We start from the raw sequence: 25,598 nt of genomic DNA, 5'->3' as shown, positions 1-25,598 counted from the left end.
ATGCATCTTCACTTAGTGAATCTTGGATAGGGGGAGAACCCCTAACTTACCTCTTAGATATTCAAGATCATCCTTAGGCAATGACTTGGTAAATATGTCTACAATTTGTTCTTTCGACTTCAAATATTCAAGCCTTACTTGCATCTCTTGTACTTGTTCTCTCAAGCAGTGATATTTGATAGATATATACTTGTTTTTTGCATGCTTCACTGGATTATTTGATATTTTTATTGCACTAGTGTTGTCACAATAGATAGTAATAGTATTGGTAACTTCTTCTTGCATCATTTACAATAGTTTCTAATCCACACAATATTTGAACAACTAATTATAGTAGAAAGAAACTCAACTTCAGCAGGAGATTGTGAAATGCAGCTTTGTTTCTTTCTCAACTGGGTTATCAATCTTTCTCCTAAGAAGAAAGCTCCACCACTTGTAATCTTTATGTCATCCACATTACCAACCCAATCAGCATCAGTGTAAATGTTCCATTCAAAAGCACCATCTTGTTTGTACCATAATCCAAAATCTTCAGTCCCTTTTAAGCTATATGATCCTCTTAACAATAATCATGTGTGTTTCCTAGTTTACAAAAATTCCAACTGCATGTAAAATATCTGGTCTACTATGCACAACATATTGTAATTTACAAATCATTAATCTATATTGTGTCTCATTTACCTCAATTGTAGTATCTTCTTTTAATAATTTGCATCTAGTCACCATAGGTGTACCAACTAGCCTTGACTTATCTGTGCGAAATAAAATCAAGATCTCCTTTATGTACTTAGACTGAGTCACAAATAATATCACTTTTTATTTGATGAACTTGTAAGCCAATGAAAAAATTGATCTCACCAAACATAGACATTTCAAACTCTTTATTCATTTGATCAGCAAATGATTTAAATAGAAAATCATTGACACCAAATATAATATCATCCACAAAAATGTCAGCAATCAATACCGTGTTTTCAACTTTACGATTCAAGTACAAATTATTATTTTCACTAGTTCTAGAAAATCCAATTTTAATTTAGTATTAATGTAACCTTTCATAATAGGCTCTCGGTGCTTTCTTCAATCCATATGATACTTTGTTCAATTTGTAGACCATGTGCCTTTAATTAGGTTCAAAAAATCCTTCTAGTTGTTCTATTTATTCTTATTCGTAAGTATTTCATTCAAGAATGCAGATTTAACATCCTTTTGATACACTTTGAATCTCTTGTAAGTAGCATAGGCCAACAAAGTTCTAACTCCTTGCAATCTTGCAACAGGAACAAAAGTCTTACCATAATCAATTCCCTCTTCTTGAGCTTATCCTTTACAAACTAGTCTTGACTTCTTTCTCACAACTTCGCCATTTATATTTAGTTTTTTTCTTTAAAAATCACTTTATTCCAGTCATATTCTTATCACTTGGTCTTGGTACCAATGTCCATGTGTTATATTTTTCAATCTAATCAATCTCTTCATTCATAGAATTTATTTAATCTTCATTGTCAAGTGTGTCTTGTTGGCAGTGGGCCAGTGTCCCTCACAAGATTCATGATGTGGCTTAACCACATCTTGTGGTTCTATAAGAGTATCGGTTGTATCGAGTATTCATAGGTTGATCTTTTGATACAACACCAATCCTATCATTTCTAACAATTGGTATCAAATCTTGCTCATAGGTTTGAATCTCATAGGTCATGATAAGTGATGCTAGGAGAGGGATTGTTGGCAGTGGGCTAGCGTCCCTCACAGGATTCACGACATGGCTTAATTGTCTTCTATGGCTCTATAAGACTATTAGTTGTATTGGGTATTGACAGAATGATCTTTTGGTGCAATAGAAACCCTGTCCTTTCTAACAAAGCTTTCACAGTTTTGGGTTCAAATTCAACAATTAAACATGTGAAGTTCTTTAACTTACTTCTTTTCATGACTCCAATGCTTCTATCTCTAATTATATTTTCAAGTGACTGGTTCTTTCTCACATGCTTGGCTAGCACAAGTTTAGTTCTATGACCTCTAGCATTATCTCTACTAGATTGGTGCTCTTCACTCAGCTCGGATTGTACTATTTGTGGCTTGGGTAGAATCATTTTTTTCTCAATAGCATTTTGTTGATGCTTGGTAGCACTACAAAAAATTTTGGGTATTACATATTGTTGCTTATGTACTATATTAGATGTATTATCATAAAATAGACAAACTTGTTGTAGTCATCAGGTTCCTTTTTGTTATCCTCATCATTCTTTTCTGCAAACTCATCAATTCTCACATTTGGACTTTCAATCATTGTATTAGTAGTTTTGTTCAGGCATCTATAAGCTTTTCCCTTTGAGAAATAACCAAGGAAAATACCTTCATCACCTTTAGAATCAAATTTACCATTTCTTGCATCTTTGTGAATTTAGCATCTACTTCCAAATATTTTTAAATATCTTACATTAGGTGTATGGCTATACCAAATTTCATAAGGTGTCTTGTTTATTCCTTTTTTTCAGTTGAACTTGGTTGAGAGTATAGACTATAGTACTAACTACTTCTCTCCAAAACATTTTAGCAATCACTTTTTCAATAATTAGTATCCTTGCAAAATAAATAATAGACCACTTTCTTCTTTAAGAAAATTCATATTGTTGTGGTATCCTTAGGGAAAATTATCGTCTCTTAATTCCATTCTCAACATAGAAGTTAGTAAAATCAATAGACATAAGCTCACCACTTCTATCAGATTTTGAACATTTCAATTTTTTATCAATCTCCTTTTCAACTCTAGCTTTGTACCATTTGAACATATGAATATCATGTGAGTCAACTTTCATGAACATGGCAGTCGTCATCCTAGAATAATCATCAACAAATAGTATGAAATATTTGTCACCATAGTAACTTTCCACTCTCATTTGTCCACACAAATTAGTATGCACAATTTTAAAGATATCATTAGAAGTATGTATCTTACTTGCAAAACTTGACTTTGTCATCTTATCGAGTTGAAATTCTTTGCACATAGCATTCTCAGGTTTTTGAAGATTTGATAAGCCTCTAACTCTTTTCTTTCTATTGGCCTTAACTATGTTCTCAAAGTTAATATGACATAATATTGTGCGTCACAACCATACATCTTCAACTTTTGCAAAACAGAAAGTATAGACTATAGGATCAAGGTAGAACAAATTACCTTTAGTTTGTTCACCAGTGTCAACCAGATTTTCATCATCATCAAAGATTCTCAATTTCTTGTTCTAAAAATCAAGCTTATGACTTGCATTATTCAACTTAGCAACACTCAATAGATTATATCGTATTCCTTGTATCCAATGTGAATCATCACATTGTATTTTATCGTTAAGCATCAATGATCCTCTACCTTTCACTGGACATGAAATATTGTTCCTTAGCTTAGTAGTTCCACCATCATCTTAGTAGTTCCACCATCATCAATTTCTTCAAGTTTGCCAAACTTACTACGATCACCAGTCATATGATGTGAGCAGCCAATATCAACCAAGTATTATTCTTACTAACATGTAAAATAAGAGATTTTTCTTCTTCATACCATTCCCCGTTAAGGTCTTCCTTAACAACAACATACACCACTTCAACTCCATCTTTCTCATCTTCAAAGTCTAACTTGATGTGCTCTTCCGCAACAATATAGGACGATTTCTTCCCTTTGCCTTTGTAGTCTTTGTTCTTCATGTACCTATGATCCTTCTTGTCATTTCTATCTCTCTTCTCATCCATGTACTTGTTAGGGCATCTAGCTGCAGAATTTCCTACATCATTACATTTGAAACATATCAGAGATAATTTACCTTTAAATTTACCTATGCCTCTAGATATCCTCCTTGCAAGAAATGCTTGAATCTTAGCTATATCATCTTCTAATTTTGACTCATTTCATCTTTATTTTTCTTGTCTTTCTTGGAACTTCCAATGGTCAGTGAATACTTGAAAGCATTCCCAAGTGTAGGCATACTATTATTATAATTGCTTAATTCAAATATAGTCAACCAACAAACTAAACCATCAAGTGTATGATCATTAAAAAGATTATCTCTAACTTCTTGAATTGTGGAAACTTTTATAATGTAGATAGGTAAGAGTGTTCTGAGAACTTTACTTACAATTTCACTATCACTGATAAATCCTCTAGAAGCTATGCTTGCACTCACAACTTTCTTGATTTGTTTCACATATTGTGCATCATTCTCACCTTCCTTCATTCTCATGTGATGATATTTTCCTCTTAGACTCTCTGACTTAGCTCTCAATACATTTTCATCCCCACCATGTACAAATGTCAACTTGTCCCACATATCTTTAGCATTCCAGTGCAATTATTGATATCATCAAATTCCAAATCATTTAGGGAAGATGTAATTTCAATCATCATGTTATTGTGTTCTCTTTTCCAATTCATTTCATCCATAGTCATATGAGCACCAGGAGCAACATATGCATTATCTAGTCAATTTAGAGCATGATCTCCAACTCTAGATAAGTGTAATCTTATTTTATTTTTCCACGAAGAGAAGATATTCTTTTTTATCCTAGGTGTCTCTCTCTTGTATGAAATCTTCAGATCTTTAGCTCAAGTCTCTTTAAACTTCTTTCCTTCAAGCACTCAGCTCTAATACCATGTTAGATAACTAAGAGAGAGGGGATTTGATCAAATATCAATCCTAGTCATTTTTCAAATTTTGTTGAATTGCCCAACATTGAGTAGGCAAAGCTCATAGGATTTCAACCAACAATTTGAGGAACCAACACACCTAAGGTTAGATTTTGTTGGCTGATTTTCAAGATATTATTTATGATAATGTTCCTGGTGGATTACCCCCTATGAGAAATATAAGTCAGTGTATGGATTTGTTACCTAGAGCTAGTTTTCCTAACAAAGCACCACATTGACTTACACTTGTAGAGAGTGAAGAATTGAATAGAAAAGTGTAAGAATTTCTAGAGAAAGGATTTATTAGAGAAATCTTAAGCCCTCATGCAGTACCTATTGTAGTGGTTCCTAAGAAAAATGGAGAATGGAGAATGTGCATAGATTCTAGAGTTATAAATAAGATAATAGTAAGTAGAGGTTTTTTTTGCCTAGAATGGATGACAGTATGAATAGGTTGAGCGGAAAAAAATATTGTACAAGGATATATTTGAAAAGTGGATATCATTATATTAGAATTACAGAAGGTGATGAATAAAGATTTCTTCTAGGAATAATGAAGGTTTGTATGAGTGTTTGGTTATGCCTTTTAGTTTAACTAATGCATCTAGTACTCTTATGAGGCTAATGAATGAAGTTATGAAGAAATTCTTGGATAAGCTTGTAATTGCATACCTTGATGATATATTTATCTACAACAAAACCAAACAACGCCTTGAGCATATCAGACAAGTTTTGATAGAGATTAAAAGAAGAGAAGTTGTTGGTAAATCTAAAGAAATGTTAATTTATGAAGGAGAAAGTTGTGTATCTAGATTTTTGATCTCTTTTGATGGTTTGAAGATGGATCCTCAGAAGTATCATTTCATGGGTTCACAAATTTTTACAAAAGTCTTTTTGAAATTTCAGTTCTATTTGTAATGCTATGTCTAAAACTATAAGGGGAGATAAAAGAGATTTCAAGTGGACACATGGAGCAAATAGAAGCTTTGAAACATTGAAGGAAAAGGTCATAGAATTACCTATGCTTCTTTACCTAATTTTAATAAAGTTTTTCAAGTTGATTGTGATGTTAGTGGTAATGTCATTGGCATTGTTTTGAGTCAAGAAGCTAAGCATGTAGGTTTCTACAGTGAGAAATTGAAATATGTTAAGAGGAAGTATTTATTCTATGATCAAGAATTTTATGCAATCATTCAAGCATTCAAGAAGTGGAGACATTATTTGATGCCTAGGTAATTTGTGCTATACACTGATCATAAAGCTTTTTAGTAGTTGGGAAGTTGGAATAAGTTGAATCAAAGACAAAGGAAATGGGTTGAGTATATGAAGAGTTTTTCTTCGTATTGGAATATGTTACCTAGAGCTAGTGTTCCTAACAAAGCACCACATAGACTTACACTTGCAGAGAATGAAGAATTGAATAGACAAGTGTAAGAATTACTAGAGAAATTATTGATTAGAGAAATCTTGAGCCCTTGTGCAGTACTTTTTGTATTGGCACCTAAGAAAAATGGAGAATGGAGAATGTGCATAGATTCTAGAGTTATAAACAAGATAACAATAAGTAGAGGTTTCCTTTTCCTAGAATGGATGACATTATGGACAGGTTGAGTGGAGAAAAATATTGTTCAAGGATTGATTTGAAAAGTGGATATCATCATATTAGAATCAGAGAACATGATGAACGAAGATTTCTTTTAAGAATAATGAAGGTTTGTATGAGTGTTCGGTTATGCCTTTTAGTTTAACTAATGCACCTAGTACTCTTATGAGGCTAATGAATAAAGTTTTGAAGAAATTCTTGGATAAGTTTGTGATTGTATACCTTGATGATATACAGATCTACAAAAAAACCAAAAAAAACCTTGAGCATATTAGACAAGTTTTACAAAGGTTAAAAGAAAAGAAGTTGTTGATAAATCTAAAGAAATGTTCTTTTATGAAGAAGGAAGTTGTGTATCTCAATTTTTGATCTCTATTGATGGTTTGCAGATAGATCCTAAGAAGGTAAAAGATATTCTTGATTGGTCTACATCTAAGAATGTTGGGGAAGTTAGATCATTTCATGTATTTGTAAGATTTTACAGAAATCTTTTTTGAAATTTTAGTTCTATTTGTAATGCTATGACTCAAATTATAAGGTGAGATAAAAGATGTTTCAAGTGGACACATGGAGCAAATAGAAGCTTTAAAACATTGAAGGAAAAGGTCATAGAATTACCTATGTTTGTTTTAACTAATTTTAATATAGTTTTCCAAGTTGATTGTGATGCTAGTGGTAATGTCATCGGCATTGTTTTGAGTCAAGAAGCTAAGCATGTAGGTTTCTACAATGAGAAATTGAATGATGCTAAGAGGAAGTATTCAGTCTATGATCAAGAATTTTATGCAATCATTCAAGATTTGATGAAGTGAAGACATTATTTGATGGCTAGGGAATTTGTGCTATACAATGATCATAAAGCTTTATAGTATTTGGGAAGTTGGAATAAGTTGAGTCAAAGACATATGAAATGGGTTGAGTATATGAAGAGCTTTTCTTTGTATTCAAACATAAAAGTGGACAATCTGATAATGTAGAAAATATTTTGAGTGGAAAGAGAAGTTTGTTGACTAAGATGAGAATTAAAGTGCTTGGCTTCGAATATTTAAATAACTTATATGAAACTGACCTTGATTTTGTAGAAACTTGGAAAGCTTGTAAGAACCTTCTGACTAATCAACAAGATATGGGTTGATTATTTCATTAGAAGACATGTCTAAGGGAGATCAATTATGCATACCTAGAAGATCTATGAGAAGGAACATTATTAAAGATAAACATAGTGGTGGACTTGTAGGACATTTTGGGATTGATAAGATAGTAAAGATGATTTTAAAAAGGTACTTTTGGCCGTAGATATATAAGGATGTTCAGAAGATGGTAAGGAGTTGCATAATAGGTCAATTTGCTAAAGGAAGTAGTCAAAATGTTGTTTTGTACATACCTTTACCTATTCCTTGTTGATCTTGGGAAGATATTAGTATGGACTTTGTTCTAGGATTTCCTAGAAGTCAAAGATGCAATGATTTTATCATCGTAGTGGTTGATAGATTCTCTAAAATGACACATTTCATACCTTGCAAGAAGACACTAGATGTAGTACACATAGCAGACTTATTTTTCAGAGAGATTGTGAGACTTCATGGATTGCCTATGACTATTGTTTCAGACAGAGATACTAAGTTTATTAGTTATTTTTTTAGGACACCTTGGAGAAAGATGAATATTGATCTTAAGCTTAGTTCTGCATTTCATCCATAGATAGATGGACAAACTAAAGTTGTGATCAAAGCTTAGGTAACCTTTTGAGATGTTTGATTGGAGATAGACCTTCTAATTGGGATTTGATTTTTGCACAAGATGAGTTTTCATATAACAATTCTGTGAATAGAAGTACTAAGAAGACTCCTTTTGAAATTGTAAATGGCATGACTCCTAGAGGAACTATTGAATTAAGGAAATTGGATGTTGAGATAAAGAACAGTGTTGAAGCTAAAGAATTTTTGGATTTTATGAAGAACTTGCATGAAGAAGTTGAAAGGAATCTACATGACAGTAGTCAAGGAGGAGAAAAAGAATTTTTAAATTGGAGATGAGGTAATGGTACACATGGAGACAAATAGATTTCCAGTTGGCACCTATAGTAAGTTGAAGATGAAAATTTTTTGTACTTGTAAGATCTTGAAGAAACATGGCAATGATAATGCTTTTGAAGTAGAATTGTCCAAAGCTATGGATATTTCACATGTGTTTAATATCTCAAACATCTTTGAATACCATGAATTAGATGAAGAATCAGCTGATAAACCTGATTATCCTAAGAAAAAGCATAAGGGATTAAAAAGATTTTGGACACCAAAATTAGTAAGAACACCAAAGGAAAGGATTACAAAGAGTACTTGGTTCAATGGCTTAATAAATCTATTGAAGATAGTTCTTGGATCATAGAGGTTGAGTTGGATCTTTATGATACTTCTAAAAGCATTAGGGTTTCTTGATGTGTACATCAATTCTTTTGTTACCCCAGGTGTTTGATGCAGGAGCATCTTGGGTGCTTTGGCAATCTTGCATCCCCAAAAAGATTTCCTTCTTTTGTTCATGTTTGTTGTTTAGAGAATGGTTAGTTTGTGGTTTCCCTTTCCATACAATCATCTACTTAATGTGGACCTATCATGGATCCTTGGTCTAAAAGTGCAAAACATAGCTTTGTCATTTGTAGGAGTTATTCATTCCTTTGTCCGAGGCATATTGGTTTCCTAGTAACTCGTGTAACGTGTAGGTTTGGCTTTGATATTGTTTCATATGACATCTTGACGTTTGGCGCACTTGGGATTCCCTTGCTAAGATACGTGTTGACATATTCTTGTCCATGTGGAAGTTAATTTTCTTATTTAAAGGGTTTCTAATTTCTTCTTTCGAGGCAAGACCTATAATTGGTAGTAAATTACTAGACAGGTCGACTTGTGGTCTTGCTATAAAAGTAGAGATCTAGGATTAGGAAAAGATAGAATGAAGTTAGCTGGAAGGAAAATACTATGATTTGGCTCTGTAAGCCCAAGCTCTTAAGCTCAGTGATTGTAATAAGACTTATATCATTGTAACCAAGTAGGGCTTATGCCTGGCATGTTGAATGAAGATTATCTGATCATTGTTGCATTGTTTTCTCTATATTTTATGGTGTTTTCTCTATTTTGTGGCTTCCATGTATAACTCTAAGAAAGGGTAGCTGGGAGGTGCTCTCTTCTACCCTCTAGCTTTGTGTCATCTATACACCCTTTAGTAGTTTGAAGGTGCTGAAGAAATGAATGGGACTTTGTTGGACAGGGATAAAAATACACTTAGCGATCTTAACCTCAAAAAAAAAGTATTGGTGTGAATTTCTATCCAGAAAATAGATTTCCTACATTAACACTTGTTGATAAGACACCTATGGAGGTGTGGTTAGGAAATAAACTATGATTTAGACATCTTAGAATATTTGACTATAAAGCTTATGCTTATTTATGAGTGAAAACATAAATATGTTGGTAAACAAGGTAGTGAAGTTCATCTTGTTAGCTATCATATTAGTGTAGAAGGGGACAAGCTTTGGGATCCATATATAGAGAAGTTTCTTTGTAACATAAATGTTATTTTCATAGAGATGAATCCTTCCATTATGTAGTTGCAACCAAAGAAATATCATAAAAAAATGAGGTGTATTGTATTCCTTCCAGCCACAAGAGAGATGTACTCCTAGTGGACTTCGTGGTGAGGAGTAGAATGAAATAAAGAACCTCAACCTCTTCCTTTGACTTGAGGTCTAATAATCATGATAGGAGGCAACTTGTTAGATATGGTTATTCACTAGAAAGGTTCCAATATTCATTTTTAGATTCCAACATTCTATTTTGTATATAATTTCTAACACCAATGATCCTAAGACTTTTAGAGAGGATATATGAGTATAAGTCATTTAGATTTCTCAATGGAAGCTATGAATTCTCATATGGCATCTTTGAAGAAAAGTATTACTTGGGATCTAGTATATTTTCCTAAGGGAAATACAACCTATAGGATGTAAGTGGGTTCTGAAGAGAAAATTGTCCTAGTGAAAATGTTGAAAATCATAAACCACAATTAATTGTGAAGGGTTATTCTCAAGGTTAGGGAATAAAGTATGGTGAAAATTTATCTCTTGCTACAAATACAACATCCATTCAGTTCTTGTTATCACTTGCTATAATTCATGACTCATAAATTTTTTTTTTTAAATGCATGTGAAGATAGATTTCTTCTTGGTGATTTAGAGTGAGAAATTGATATGTTAGAGGTAGATCCAGAGAATTTTGTGGTGAATAGTAAAGAAAATATGGTTTCCAACTTGAAAGAGTATTTGGATGGTAGCAAACAATCTCCTAGGTCTTGGTACATAAATTTGGATACCCATGCCTCAAGTTTTAGATTTTAAATGTCTAAATTTTAAAACTAATAATGATCTCATTCTCATATTGCAATATATGTGGGCGATATGTTAGTATTTGGAATGGATAATTGATTTCTAACTCAAACTCTTAGTTATCAACACAACTTGAGATAATATAGTCAAGTGCAACTAGGTGCAATCTACATATGGAAATTAGAAGAGATAAAAATAGCAAAAAGCTCATATTAAGCTAGAGCAAGCATATGAGTTTAGGTTTTGATAAACTCAACTTGGAAACTTGTAGGTCTATGATAGTTGTAGGTGCATTGGGAATGAAGTTATCTATGGGGGAATGTCTAAAATTGTCTTCTAAGGTCGATGAACTAGCTAGTGTACCATAGATGAGCATTGGTCAAGTCTTATGTATACTATGGTCAACAATAGACCAAAAATTTCTTAAGCAGTGAGAGTCTTGAGTTGTTATATGGATAATCCTAGATAGGTGCATTAGAATGCATTTAAGAGAGTGTTCATATAATTGAGGGCTATTTCTAAGTGCTCCTTGTGGTGTCATGGTTGTCCTATTGGATCAAAAAATTCTACGAGTATCCTTGAATATGTGGATTCAAATTTGGTAGGTGACATTAATAGAAAAAGAAGCACTATTGCCTATGTTTTAACTATGCATGGTAGTGCTATTAATTGGATAAGTGTCCTATTGTAGTCACTTTGTAGATGATAGAATTGCAAGGAAACTAATTGGATTAGAAAGTTGTATCTAAATATCGGATTTGATGCAAGATTCATTACTATCGGTTGTGATAATTAGGATGTTGTTTTTTTAACAATGAATCTAAATTTTGATGCTAGATCAAAGCACATTGATGTACAATTTCACTTTTCTTAAGACGTTATGGTGTTTTGATTCTATGGACCTCTCAACCCTTTGCAATTAATCTATGCCCTATTTTAAAGGTCCATGACAAGTGGGAGGCTGTTTGGAATGAGGAGTCTCAACCATTTCAAATCCTAGCATTAAAATTTTCATTTATTATGGCTCGTTTGGTAGTAAGAATTGGATGGGAATAGGAAAATCCGACTACTAGAATTCAAAAATTCAGTGTTTGTAAACACTAAAAGTAGAATTAGAATTTATTAATTCGAATTTTAGCCCAAAATGAGCATAGTGGACTTCTTACTTAAAAGGTGGAATAGGATTGTACAATTCTGCAAATTCGTGAGCCTTGAATCAAACTTATAGTGCAGTTCCAAGATGCTGAGAATGATCTTTAAAACAATATGTGTATTCAGATTTTATTGATGCAGATATAACTAATGTTTTACTGCATGTGCAGTCTTCTATACTTGATCTTGAGTGATGAAGAATATCTCTAGTTATATCTTTGTTGGAAGGAGAATGCTTAGAGAATTAGACTGTTGTGTATGTGTGTTCTCCAAACTACATTCTCAACCCTACATATATCCAATCTAGAGGGTATGTCCCTCAAGGGACATGACCCTTAGTTTTGGCAATAAAACAATATTATCCCTAAATCGGCGATTTCAAGGATTATGTTTAGAATCAACAAAACTAAGCATTAGTTTAGTTAAATGCAAAAAAAGAACACCTATATGGAAATCGTTGGAACCTATAGGAAAGATATAAATGTATTAAACTTGCCAATCATTGGATATATATTATCCATAAAAGAAGGTACGGCCTGTACTAACAGACCTGTAGAATTATCTAGGTTACTTTCTTAACACTCCCTCTTAACCTAATAATCCTACAAAGAGATATCATATCTAGCAACATCAATACAAATGTTAAGCAAGAATTAATACTCTATATCTGTCTGTCTCTTCTTAGTATGTAGTATCATAGAACACATGATACAAAGTCATATTACTAAACTTGTGATATGATAAATCACTGCTACTAGTGATGAGATACATGTTGTGACTCATAGAAATTGGTATTTCTATATCACAATGAGATCTTGAGTTTAAGATCTACCAGAATATAGGATAAACTTGGAGAATTTCTAAAATTCTTCCTTTATCCAAATTGTGACCCATGAACATAGCAATGTCAATGTCACAAGACGATCTAAAACTCATCTAGATCTTACAATAAAATCTATTGTTTAGTACATTATCTAAGAGATCGTCATCTCTCATAATGCCTTTTACACAAGTATTCATTATTTTAGAGATCGTCACCTCTTAAATAATGATTACATATAGTGGAGCCCATAACAATCAATAGCCTAACAAAAATAAAATTTATTATTTTATTAATAATCAAAAGAGTACAAATGAATTACAACTCAACCATACCAAGTCTCTTTCTAAAATGTTCTATCTTTACTCTAGATAGAGGTTTGGTAAGTATGTCTATTGTCTGATCTATAGTACAAATGTATTCCAATTTTACAGAATTCCTATCTACCATATCTCTTACATAATGGTAAGGAATTTCAATATGCTTGGATCTATCATGGAAAACTGGATTCACTGAGAGCTTGATGGAACTCTGATTATCACAATGAATAATTGTAGGATTCATGGCTTGCCCAAATAATCCCACAAGTAATTGCCTCAGCCATACTACTTCTCGAGAGGCCATCGTTGCTGCAATGTATTCGGCTTCTGTGGAGCTCTGAGCTACTGAAGACTACTTTCTGCATATCCATGAAATCATTGTTGATCCTAAACTGAAATAGCATCCTGAAGTGTTTTTCCTATCTTTAACAATTCCACCCCAATCTGAGTCAGTGAATCCATGCAAATCTAAAGCAACTTTCTCATATTTGAGTCCATAATTAAGAGTGCCTTGTAAGTATCTCATAATGTGTTTAATAGCAACTAGGTGAATCTCCTTAGGTTCACACATAAATTGACTTAAGGCATGAACAATATAGCAAATATCAAATCTTGTATTTACTAGATACATCAGGGACCCAATCATCTGTCTATAGAGAGTAGAATCTATTGGAGGTGATTATGCAGCTGCTTCTTTAAGTTTATGCAAATTGGTCTCCATTGGAGAAGACATAGACTTGCAATTCCACATTCCAAATTTCTTCAAGATATCAGAAGTGTACTTTCCTTAATTCAGTATGATACTATCAACATTATGTCGTACTTCCAATCCTAGGAAGTAATGGAGAAGACCCAAGTCTTTCATCTCGAATTCTCTGGTTAGATCTTTCTTGCACTGATCTATAAGATGATCATCACATGTGATTAATAAATCATCAACATACAATATCAATATTACCATACCATCTTTATCTCTTTTATAATATAAGTTTGGATTGGCTTCATTCTTAGAGAATCCCAAACCGGTGAGATATTTATCAATCCTTTCATAGTAGGCCCTAGGAGCCTGTTTAAGCCCCTAAAGAGCTTTCTTGAGCCTGCAAAAAAAGGCATCAGGATCATGGGTTTCAAATCCTTCTGGTTGCTCCAGATAGACTTCTTCTGAAATCTTTCCATTGAGAAATGTTGTCTTTACATCCATCTGATGTACCTTTCATCCCTTAGATGCGGTGATTGCTAAGACAGCTTGAATGATAGTATATCTAGCAACAGGAGCAAAGGTTTCTTCATAATCAATCCCTTCTTTCTGAGAAAAACCTCTAGCTACAAATCTAGCTTTATATTTCTCAATACTCCCATCAGCAGCATGATTTATCTTGAATATCCATTTGGAAGAAACAATGGATTTTCCTTTTGGTCTTAGAACTATTTCCCAAACATCATTTTTCATAATTGATTGATATTCTTCTATTATAGCTTCTTTCCAGGCTGGATGTTTAATAGCATCAAAAGGATTGGTTGGCTCTGTTTTGAATAAATCAATCATATTTGTTGTATAACCAGAGAATCTTTTAGGTCTTTTACTTTCTCTGACTGATCCTGAAGGTGCAACAAAATCTTGAGCTGCTTCAGCTGTTTTTATGGCCCAAAGTGGTATTTTCTTTGAATTTTCCTCAAGGTTCATATTTTCATTTTCGACCTCTTCTAGGTTCTCCCTCTAGGATTTAGATTCACTAATTCTTTTAGAATTTGATAAAGGAGAAGGTTCATTGGAACTTAAGGCTCTTTTGAATGCAAGATCTTCCTCAAGGATTACATCTCTGCTAAGTTCAATAGTTTTCTGTCCAGGTATGAAAATTCTATATGCTCTAGAAGTTTCACTATACCCTACAAGAATACCTTTCCTCCCAGATGGTTCTAATTTGGTTCTCTTTTCTTTTGGAACATGAATGTATACAGGACATCCAAAAATTCTGAGATGACTTATATTGGGTTTTACTTTAGTAAATACTTCTTCAGGGGTTTTATCTTTAAGATAGGAGTGAGGGCTTCTGTTTTGAATGTATACAGCAGTATAAGAGGCTTCTGCCCAAAGATAGTATTCTAGATTTTGGTCAAAAATCATAGCCCTAGCAACTTCTGTAATTGTCATGTTATTTCTTTCAACTACCCTATTTTGTTCTGGGTTATAAGGAACAGTGTACTCCCTCTTGATCCCTAATTCTTTACAAAACCTTTTAAACAAGTCTGAGGTATATTCTCCTTCATTATATGTTCTAAGGGTTTTAATTTTATATCCTAAAATTTTCAATTAATGCTTTGAATTCTTTAAATCTTTGTAAGATTTCTTCTGATTCTTTGCATTTTAAAAAATAAATCCATGTTTTCCTAGAAAAGTCATCTATGAACAAGACATAATACCATAATCCTCCAAGGGAGGGAACGGACATAGGTCCACATAAATCTGAATGAATTAATTCTAGTACATTATTTGTTTTTCTAGTACTATCATGAAAATGACTTCTAGTACTTTTACCTAGGGCACACCTTTTGCAAATACTAAAGTGATCTTTATTTAATCTGGTAACCATCTTTTTCATAGTTGATAAAGTTTTAAAGTTTAGGTGCCCTAATCTTCCATGAAGTTTTTCTTTTGAATCTATAGCTTCATGAACTAGGGCTTGAATGGATCGACTGGATTCTGTATTCAATTCATACAAATATCCCTTTCTTTGACCAATTAATTTAGCTTTCTTGATGGAAGAGTTCTTAGCCCAAGTTAACACTTTGCCATCCACAAACACAACATTGTGTCCATCATCTTCAAGTGTTGTTATTGAGATTAAGTTTCTTTTAATCCCTGGTACATAGTGTACACCTTTAAGAAGAAGAGTATTTCTTGTTTTTAGTTTCAAAGTGCAGTTTCCAATTAATTCAACTAATTGTGCAAAGTTATCACCAATAATAACTTCACCGTTAACTTTCTCTAATAAGGAATCTAGAGTTTCTTTGTATCTTGTTATATGTTTGAAAAATCCACTATCTATTACCCCAGCCTTATTTGAGATTTCATTTGATAGAGAGGAATACAAAACACGATTCTCCAAATCATAAGTCTCTTCTTCTCTAATGACATTTATACAATTTGCCTGTTGTTTGGAGTTTTCCGGACAATTAGATCTATAGTGTCCAAATTTTTCACATTTGAAACACTTTATTTTAGATAGATCTTTCTTGAGCTTTCCATTCTTCTGATTTCCCCTTTTCTTTTTGAAGTGTTTTTTCTTGTCTTTATAGGAGTTTGCATTAAGAACGTGAAGTTCTTCATCTTCTACTTTTGGTTTTCCTCCTTTCCTTAGCTTTCTTGACTCTTCTTGAAGACAATCATTCTTGAGCCTGTTAAAGTCTAGAAGTTGATCTCTAGCACTTATTCCTTGTGCAAAAGTTTTTCATGATTATGGCAAACCATCTATGGCCATGAGCGTTAGTTCGGTGTCATTAATGATGGTTCCTATGCTCGATAATTCATCTCTAATGCCAACAACTCTTAGGAAATAAAAATTTATTGCTTCTCCTTTCTTTATCTAGATGTGATTCAATTGTCTTTTTAATGCAAGGACCCTAGTTGCATTGTTTACTTCAAATGCATTCCGTGATGCATTCATCATATCATAGGCAATTTGTTGTTTTGTAAGCATAGGTATGATATCATTCTTAACTCCATCCAAGATGATTTGAATGGTTTTTCTATTTCCATTAATCCATATGGATTTGTGAGGTTCTACTGGTGGCTATTTGGATGCTCCATCAACAAATTGTTTAACATTGTTTTCTTTAAGAATCATCAAGATTCTGAATTTCCATGCTTCAAAGTGTTCCTTCCCATCAAATTTGTCCTTAGGCCTGATTGTATATGCCATTGGAAATGGAAGACTATTGAAAAATGTCTGATTACTGAAAATTTGTAGAGCCCTAGACCTGATAACCTAGCTCTGATACCATGTACAGTTCTGCAAATTCGTGAGCCTTGAATCAAACTTATAGTGCAATTCCAAGATGTTGAGAATGATCTTTAAAACAATGTGTATTCAAATTTTATTGATGCAGATATAACTGATGTTTTACTGCATGTACAATCTTCTATACTCGATCTTGAGTGATGGAGAATATCTCTAATTATATCTTTGTTGGAAAGAGAATGCTTGGAGAATCAAACTGTTCTCCAAACTACATTCTCAACCCTACATATATCCAATCTAGAGGGTATGTCCCTCAAGGGACATGACCCTTAGTTTTGGCAATAAAACAATATTATCCCTAAATCGGCAATTTCAAGGATTATGTTTAGAATCAACAAAACTAAGCATTAGTTTAGTTAAATGCAAAACAAGAACACCTATATGGAAATCACCGACACCTATAGGAAAGATATAAATGTATTACTTGCCAATCATTGTATATATATAGTATCCATAAAAGAAGGTGCGGCCTATACTAACAGACCTGTAGAATTATCCAAGTTACTTTCTTAGCAAGGACTAACCTATTCCTATTCCATTTTTTTAAAACCAAATTTTATATCTCATTGGGTCTGGCCCTAGTCGCATAAGCCAAATTATTGGAGGGAAAAATAGTGTTTTGGTCAATCGCAATTAGTCGTTCTTCATAGCCATTGTGACTCACTCCATAACTGCCAAAGGATGTGGTAAAGTTTTTACTGAGGAAGTAGAGAATGTAGGTAGCCCTTTGTAAATTCTTAAGCCCAAATTCATTCACCGATCCTTCAACATATAGATATGCAAAATAGAAACATTTTCTATTTGTTTCAACCTTTATGTTTTTAATTTCAATTGTTCATCGGCATAAATTCAGATGCATTAAATTCAAAGTGCGAAGAACCAAGTTGGATGGAAGATCGAGGGAAGTTATTTTTTGCTGAAATGTGATGAGACAAGAAATGGCAGAAGCATAGTCGGGAAGTTCGGAAAGTTTTTTCTCAAATGTATTCAAATGTATTGAGAAAGCTCAACTCCAAAAAGACTCCTTATTGTTGTTTGACAGATGCTCGAATTATTAAAATTTAGAAAGAAAAAAACTTATTCCATTTCCAATTTCAATTCTTTCAACCAAACACAGAATATGCATCTTCCAACTCCTCTTCCAATTTAACCAAACAGGTCCAAATGATATTCCAGAAATTATTTTAAGAATGCGCAAATTCTAGAAGTAGGTTTACTCCAGCATAGTTAAATGTCTTATTGAACAATTCTTGCAATCAATCGGGCCCTTAATTGTATTTATTTATTATTTTAATTGATTAACCAGAGGGAAAAAATAATAAATGCATTTTACACACAACTCACATGGTCAGACCTGGATGCCGTGCAGAATTCAAGAAATACATAGTGAAATGTAACTAAATAATTACGACCATAAACATGCTGCATCAGAACAGCTTTAAACATCAAGGCATCATTGCAAATATAACAGATTACATGTGTTTAACACCTCATTTATTATTTATTAATTGATTAATGATTTATTTATTATTTTAATTGATTACCAGAGGGAAACAATAATAAATGCATTTTACACACAACTCACATTTACAGCAGACCTGGGTGCCCTGCAGAATTCAAGAAATACATAGTAAAATGTATAATCATGCTGCATCAGAACAGCTTTAAACATCAAGGCATCATTGCCAGTATAACAGATTAAACGTGACAGAACACAGCTGAACTTTACCAAATCTGAAACCTGAAGCTGAGAACTTGACAGAGATATTATACGAATAGATGCAACCCTGACAAAATTCAATACTTGAAGCCAAAGAAATGCATTTCTTAACTAGCACATAAACACAAATTCCTTACAATGAGAAAGCTACATTCCTCGTTATATTACTTGAACCAATTCATTACCACCAACAAAAAGCAGAGTCCGGTTATTACATAGCTCTTATTTGAGGTTATCATGAATTAGACAACTAGATGAAAGCTTACGGCCTTCAAATTATTTCCTAGTACATTCTTCTTAGGCACTACATTTCTCCGCAAGGAGATGCTTTTTTTTTAAAGGCTGAAACTGAATTGCTGCTCAATTTTTTGTAACAGTTCTTGCTTGTGGTTCAGAATTAACATGTCCCAAATGTGAAAAACTATAGCTAATTCTGACATAGCAAGATATTCTTATAGATACTGGCTGGCAAGCTTTCCTTCCTTAACAATATAGTGTTGCGAAGGAAAGTCTTCACCCTTGAAGTATTTGTCCAGCATATCCTTCACTCCTGCTGCATATCTTATCTGAAAACACATTCATTTTGTCAAAACTTTTGGTATCTTCATCTTCAGAAGATATGTTTTACAGTTCCATAAGGGAGTGCCCCTAAGGATGAAATATCACCCTCCAGTGCAGTGTAAAAAAAGGAAAAAAACAGGCAAAACCATTTTATTAGGAAAAACCCAGGGACGCTCTGCCATCTACATGATGCAGAACATCCCTTGAGCGTTCCCATACACCATATGCTACAACCAAACCAAAATCAGGTTTTCAACGAGAGAGAAATTAGAAAATCTTTATTAGTTTGAAAACCCCACAATGTTCAAGAAATACTATTCAAAGTAGAAACTACCCTTTAAAATCTCAACATTCCCAGATGGATCCACATTCTGACCTATCAAAACACTTCTTTCTACAAAACGTTTATTCAACATTTTTTATACAGGATTTGCAATCAGTTCTATTACAACAATTCCTAGTCCTTGAATTGTAGAATCACCCAAAAACTAAAATTCTATGGGTATTGTATGTGTATGTTTTGAAGTAAATCCATTTTAAAAAACAAAATCAGCTTCTTTTACTTCAAAGAATAAATATTATATAGGATTTTAATAGCCATTCTCCCACCATCCACAAAATCCAGCAAAAACCTATAGCATCCCAATCCCCTAAATCAGAGAACTGCTGCCTAAATTTACTTGTTACAAGAATAAGAGTATTTAACCTTCAATCCATGGAGGAAGTTGCAATAGAATGGTTACCTCTTCTTTGGGGTTTTAACTAATGAAACAATTTCCTTAACCAAAAATAGTAAAACAAACAAAGAGCTGAAACTAATAACAAATTTAGCAAAAACACAGACCTGAGCATCTATTGTAGTCCCAGATATATGAGGAGTCATGGCATGGTTGGGCATGTAACGCCATGGATGATCTTTGGGAGCTGGTTGGGGAAACCAAACATCTCCACTATAACCTGCATTACAGATTTCAATTATGTCAGGACCTTCCTCCACTATCACTACTATCAAGATTAAGTCATTCTCACAAGCAGAAACAAACAGCTGAGGTATTGCAAACTCTTCTCTTGTTGACTCCACATTCTCAGGACCGACTTCCAAGCCATCTAGGATTAAAATTTTGTTGCGACCTTAAAATAGTCTACAAAGATATTTATTCTTACTCTACTTAAAAGCGAAAGGACTATTTGATGAAGCATTTTTGAGTTCATCATTTAAGGCAACATAAATAGAAGGGAATTGAAAAACCACAAAGCACCTCCAATATGTCCACTTGAAGAAGCATCTGCGACTGCTTGAGCGTCCATGATTGCACCTCTTGCATTGTTCACAATCAGAACGCCCTTCTTCATTTTGCTAATTTTCTCCTTGTCAAACATTCCCCTAATGGAGCCAGTACATAAGATTGTCATGCACACAGTTACTGAGATATACATTGGTTTTTCCTGACTGAATAAAATGAGAATCAATACTGTATTATGAATATAATAGCATACCTAGTCTTGTCAGAAAGAGGCATATTGATGACAACTACATCACATTTAGGTAGCATATCATCAAGATTTTCCTCCCAAGTTGCTCCTGTTTCTAATTCCAACTCTGGTCCGATTGAAAGACGGTCATGGTAGAGAAGCTTACAGTTGAAGGGCTATGGAGGAAAATCCACACAAAGGTCAGTTTCAAAGGACCATCATTCACTTTCAGTAATACAGATTGCAATTAGCAGTGGTATATTAGAAAGTGTTCAAAATGCAATAGAAACATGTCCCAATAATACCTTCAATCTTTTGAGTAATTCTTTGCCGATTCGACCAGCACCAACAGTACCGATAGTTTTCCCTTCAAGATCATATGACCTGTATGAAACAGCAGCTACATTCCAGTCGCCCTCAACGATCTGCTTATACCCGGGAAGGAAATTGCGCATCAATATGAGAATACGCATGAGTTCATCTTCTGCCACTGACACCACATTACTTCCTGAAAAATTCAGTACAGAGACACAAATAGATTATTGAAAAAGAGCACCAAATGTTGCACACTAGAAAGTCTCTCATGAACTTGGTCAACAGCACATAAATAATATTGAGTTCAGATATTAGGAGACTAGAACCTGTAACTTCGGCAACAGTCAAGCCAGCTGCTGCCGCAGCATTGAGATCAATATGATCCGAACCTATACCAGCTGTGAGAAGAAGTTGTAAGTTCTTTGCCTTCTTGATCCGCTCTGCTGTCACATAGGCTGGATGGAAAGGTGTACTAATCAGAACATGCAAATCAGGTATGTGCTTTTCAAGCTCTGCACACAAACATAAAATACATTAAAATTTTGTAAGTCAACTTTGCAAACAGAAAAGGATTCAGATCATGCAAACAAAATCTTAATTTCAAATGCCACTGCCAAAATGTAGAAATAAAGATGAATTGATAAAAGCTCAAGTATAAGTTGAGAATATGACACCAAACTTCTAAGGATCCAAATATTCTGCTTACCCCAATAAAAACAAGAAAAATAGGTAAACAATGTACTCAGTTATAGGAATTCACATCATTTAAGATAAAGTGAATCAGGGGAACCTTTAATCAAGGAAGGTTCTAAGCCAAACTCAACACATATGCAGATTGCCGTTGAATCTTACAACAATGTTACAATCCAAAGTATAGAAAATGTCAAAAGACAACAAGTAATCCAGTTATTTGTCATCCATTACCTTAACTTTATATAGTCGAGTTTATATACATCAAAATTTGTCTCTAAAGGTTAGCGCCATCACATGGCAATTCAAAGCTCTAGTTAGTGATCTTGAATTTAAATTTGCAAGGGTCAATATACTTGCACAGATAACCTGTAGTATGATGGCAGTAACAAATTCAAAAAGAAACAGAGCTCTCAAGCTTCAACAGTTTGACGGGAGTTTGCACATTATATCTATGTCTAAATAATAAATATGTTTTATCATCTTTCAGTGGCATCTGTAGTTGTACATGTTGCAATTACAAGTTGAGGATGATTTTATTATAAGGCAGACTGAAATAATGCAGAAAGTAAAAGAAAATGTTGGCATGATTTAACTTACCACAGTTGGGGCCTTCCTTGTCATCAGTTACAATGTATTGATGTCCCTTTGATTCTAGCCATTCTTTTATACCAAGGGAGTTTTCCACGCAGCCAAGAAAGTTGGGATTCTGTGAAGCATATTCATTGGCCTTGTAAAAGACTCCAACAATTTTATTAGGTCCTGCAGGAGCCTGCGAGACATGACCAATGAAAATTAGAATCCAAGACAAAAAGGTTAACTCGTGATTTTATATTCAAGGTCCTTACAACACTGATCCCCCACTATGTTGTGAACAAGGGCAAACAATATTCAACCAGACAAGAAAAAAGAAAACAAAAGAAAAAGAAAATCAGTACTTTATTAATCTTGTAATACAAAGGCAAGATACCAACTGGTCGCAACTTAGAGGCTGTATTGGAGTTGCAGTATGTCAAAACACAGAAGGAGATTAGTCGGGGATTCTAGGTCCATGAATGCACTTATTCTTTGATTGTTCCCATTCTCAAGTTTCTGTCTTTTTTCTGGTCATTATTATTCTACCCTGGAGATTCCATTGTGTATCCTGAGGCTAAAATTCCTCGGGTTAAGGGTCGGGATCGTCCCTGACCCCCAATTAAGGAATGACCTCATCCTTGATCCCTAGTAAGGGACGAAGTCACCTCGACCACATGTTTGATTTTGGGATTTTAGATTATTTCTTGCCTTCCTGAGTCAACCCTTCTCAGTTTTTGTTCTGGAATCTCTATAAAAGAAGGGCTTCTCACCTCATTTGGGCATCCATTATGATCCATGATTCATGTAATCTATTGCACACGTCCATCAAGCAGCCATAATTATTCTTTGAAACATAACAGATATAAAGCTTAGAACCATAATATGCCCATCCTTAAATGCAGTACAAGTTAAACCATATGGAGACATATGAAGAAAAATGAGAAGGATAAACAACATATACAATGGGGGGTATCCAACCGAATTGGGAACTATCCAGAAGAATGTGAAATAAGAGCAGAGAAATCAAGACAAGAAATTCATTAATGAAACCAGAGGCAATTGTAACTCACAACCTAATAACCTAGAGGAAAGCCTCGAATCCTAGAATGCCCCAAGGGTCTATGAGGAACAGCTCAATTTAGAAGTTTGTACTAATGCAGCATCAAAGTTCTGAGATATTTCATGGTGATTCGCCTAGTGACAAGTTGGAGCAATTGTGTGGAAACTGCCTGCGGTCAAGCTGCTGTGGGATGCTCTATTGAGATTATAGAGGCCTTTTCAGGCTAAATTGATCTGCGGGACCTATCAAAGAGCATTTACATAGTGCTACATTGACATATATAGAGAAGAGAAACAAAAGATGATCACATTTATTTCACAGGTAACACCCTCAAAATTAAAGATCAACTAAAATGAAAATGAGAATAATAGATACAGTTTCGAGTAGTAATGTTTCTGGAATTGTATCGTGTTCTATGCACCACCATTCAGCATCACACTCTGTGATCCATCATTATCAGGAGGAAGAAGAGAAGATATTGTGAGAGATTTCAGAATTAGATTTTTTTTCAGGAAAAATGAACGAAAATTTGCAATTTTAATCAAACTTAGCATAATCCTGAATTGGGAAAAGTTCAAAACATCCAATTGAACTAAGCTCAATTCAGAAAAGGCGCATAACTCAAAGTAACATATCATCACCATAATCCTATGTACTCATCTGTTAAGAATATTTTCTAGAAGAAGATTGCAAATTTTTTCAGGGTGTATCCAAGCATGGATCAACCATTATTAAAAAACTAGAAAAACGAAAGCAGAAAGGGGAACCATAACATTTTTTTCATTCTACGCATTTTCGGGGACTGATTCTCGTCTGGCACAGCATCCAGGTCAAACGAGCTCCTTGTACAAAATGCCAAAAAAAATCCGCGCACAACATATAGATCACTAGAATTCTTTTATAACAGAACAAGAGCTGTAAGACCTACATAAAAAAAAAATCAAAACCCATGTCTGCCCATGAAATTAGAGGTAAAATTAATAATATTAAATAAAAGGGGAAGATTCTAAGCCCAACCAAAACAAAAACCTTGATCACAAAAATTGACTCTAGTAGCATCAAACCACAACACGCACTTGAAGCTCACCATAATTTTGCCCGCCCAATTCAAAATTCACAAAATTCAATAAAATTTCCCGTATCCATTTCAAGTTCTGAAAAAACAATCTGCAAACTTCCCCATACATTTCAAATTCTGAAAATTTTCAGCTAAATTTTATCAAACCACTTCAATTTTAGCAAAATTCGGTAAAATTTCCCGTATCCATTTCTAGTTCTGAAAAAGAAAAATCTGTTAAAGCCCCCATACATTTCAAGTTCTGAAAAGTTTCAGCAAAATTTCATCAACCTACTTCAATCTTAGCAACACTTCGTAAACATTCGGCAGACATTTCGAGACTTCTAAGGTGGGGAAAAAGGGATTGTAAGAATACTTACATGCAATGTTCTTCTGATGGAAGAGAGTGGAGAGAAAGCCTGTGCTACAGACTTAACAGCTCTCTTGCCAGCCATCGACATAGCCATTGTGCAATGAAATTCAAATATGATCAAGCTGATCAGTTGAATGCGGGGTTGAAATATGGCGAAGAGATGGCAATATATATAGGGGGGAACGGTACCAAAGACCCGGATAGGTCAAGAATATATGTACTACCCAGAGGAGAATGGATAAACGTGAATTGGTCGGTTACGTCTTCATGGTTTTGTAGTTGTGAGCTGGGCATCCAAAGTGGAGTCCTTGTAAGCATACCCTACATGTAGAAATAATGATGGAATTTCTAATTCTAAAATATACAAAGGAATGAATATCCTTGTAAGTATACCCTAGACGTAGAAATAATGATGGAATTTCTAATTCTAAAATATACAAAGGAATGAATATCCTTCATCTTTGGTTCTTAATCAAAGAAGATAGGCTTAAAAAATGTTCTATATATAATGTACAAAACTTATATTCAATTAAAATAAATTATTTATAATATTTATATAGATATTGTCTGTATAATAAATTATAAAATAGTTATACAACATGTATTAATAGAGTTTAAATTATATATCAAAGTTTGAACTTGTATTTGTTGTTTCAGTTTGTAATTTAACATTCAAGTGTTCTACTTATATATTTAAAGATGTTCCAATAATCATTGTGAACTTAAAATTGTTGAGTACTTAGAGACGAGTGGAGAACTAGTCTTAATAATAGTATACAAATGAATTAATTATAAAATAGAACTTT

The 25,598-nt window shown here is 33.7% G+C and overlaps 1 protein-coding gene across 1 annotated transcript; it reads right to left on the bottom strand.

Annotated features, from left to right (window-relative positions):
* Positions 1–18,816: 18,816 nt before the first annotated feature.
* Positions 18,817–24,936, bottom strand: FDH (formate dehydrogenase). Its single transcript, XM_089822384.1, has 8 exons — positions 24,800–24,936; positions 22,327–22,498; positions 21,363–21,548; positions 21,027–21,229; positions 20,746–20,897; positions 20,508–20,632; positions 20,093–20,205; positions 18,817–19,253 (listed from the first exon to the last, which is right to left on the bottom strand). Exons 1-8 carry the CDS (start codon positions 24,884–24,886, stop codon positions 19,140–19,142), a joined length of 1,152 nt encoding a protein of 383 aa, XP_089678510.1. The 5' UTR covers positions 24,887–24,936; the 3' UTR covers positions 18,817–19,139.
* Between the last annotated feature and the right edge of the window lie 662 nt (positions 24,937–25,598).

This window comes from Cupressus sempervirens, chromosome 3 (genome assembly GCF_028749045.1).
Source record: "Cupressus sempervirens isolate cs-2001-9-10 chromosome 3, ASM2874904v1, whole genome shotgun sequence".
Lineage (NCBI taxonomy): Eukaryota > Viridiplantae > Streptophyta > Pinopsida > Cupressales > Cupressaceae > Cupressus > Cupressus sempervirens.
This window is presented reverse-complemented; position numbering and strand designations above follow the sequence as displayed.

Coding starts and splice junctions, on each gene's coding strand:
- FDH (XM_089822384.1), bottom strand. CDS start 24,886: ATGGCTATGTCGATGGCTGGCAAGAGAGCTGTTAAGTCTGTAGCACAG. Junction 22,499..24,799: donor CCATCAGAAGAACATTGCAT/GTAAGTATTCTT, acceptor CATGTCTCGCAG/GCTCCTGCAGGACCTAATAA. Junction 20,898..21,026: donor AATTACTCAAAAGATTGAAG/GTATTATTGGGA, acceptor TTTCCTCCATAG/CCCTTCAACTGTAAGCTTCT.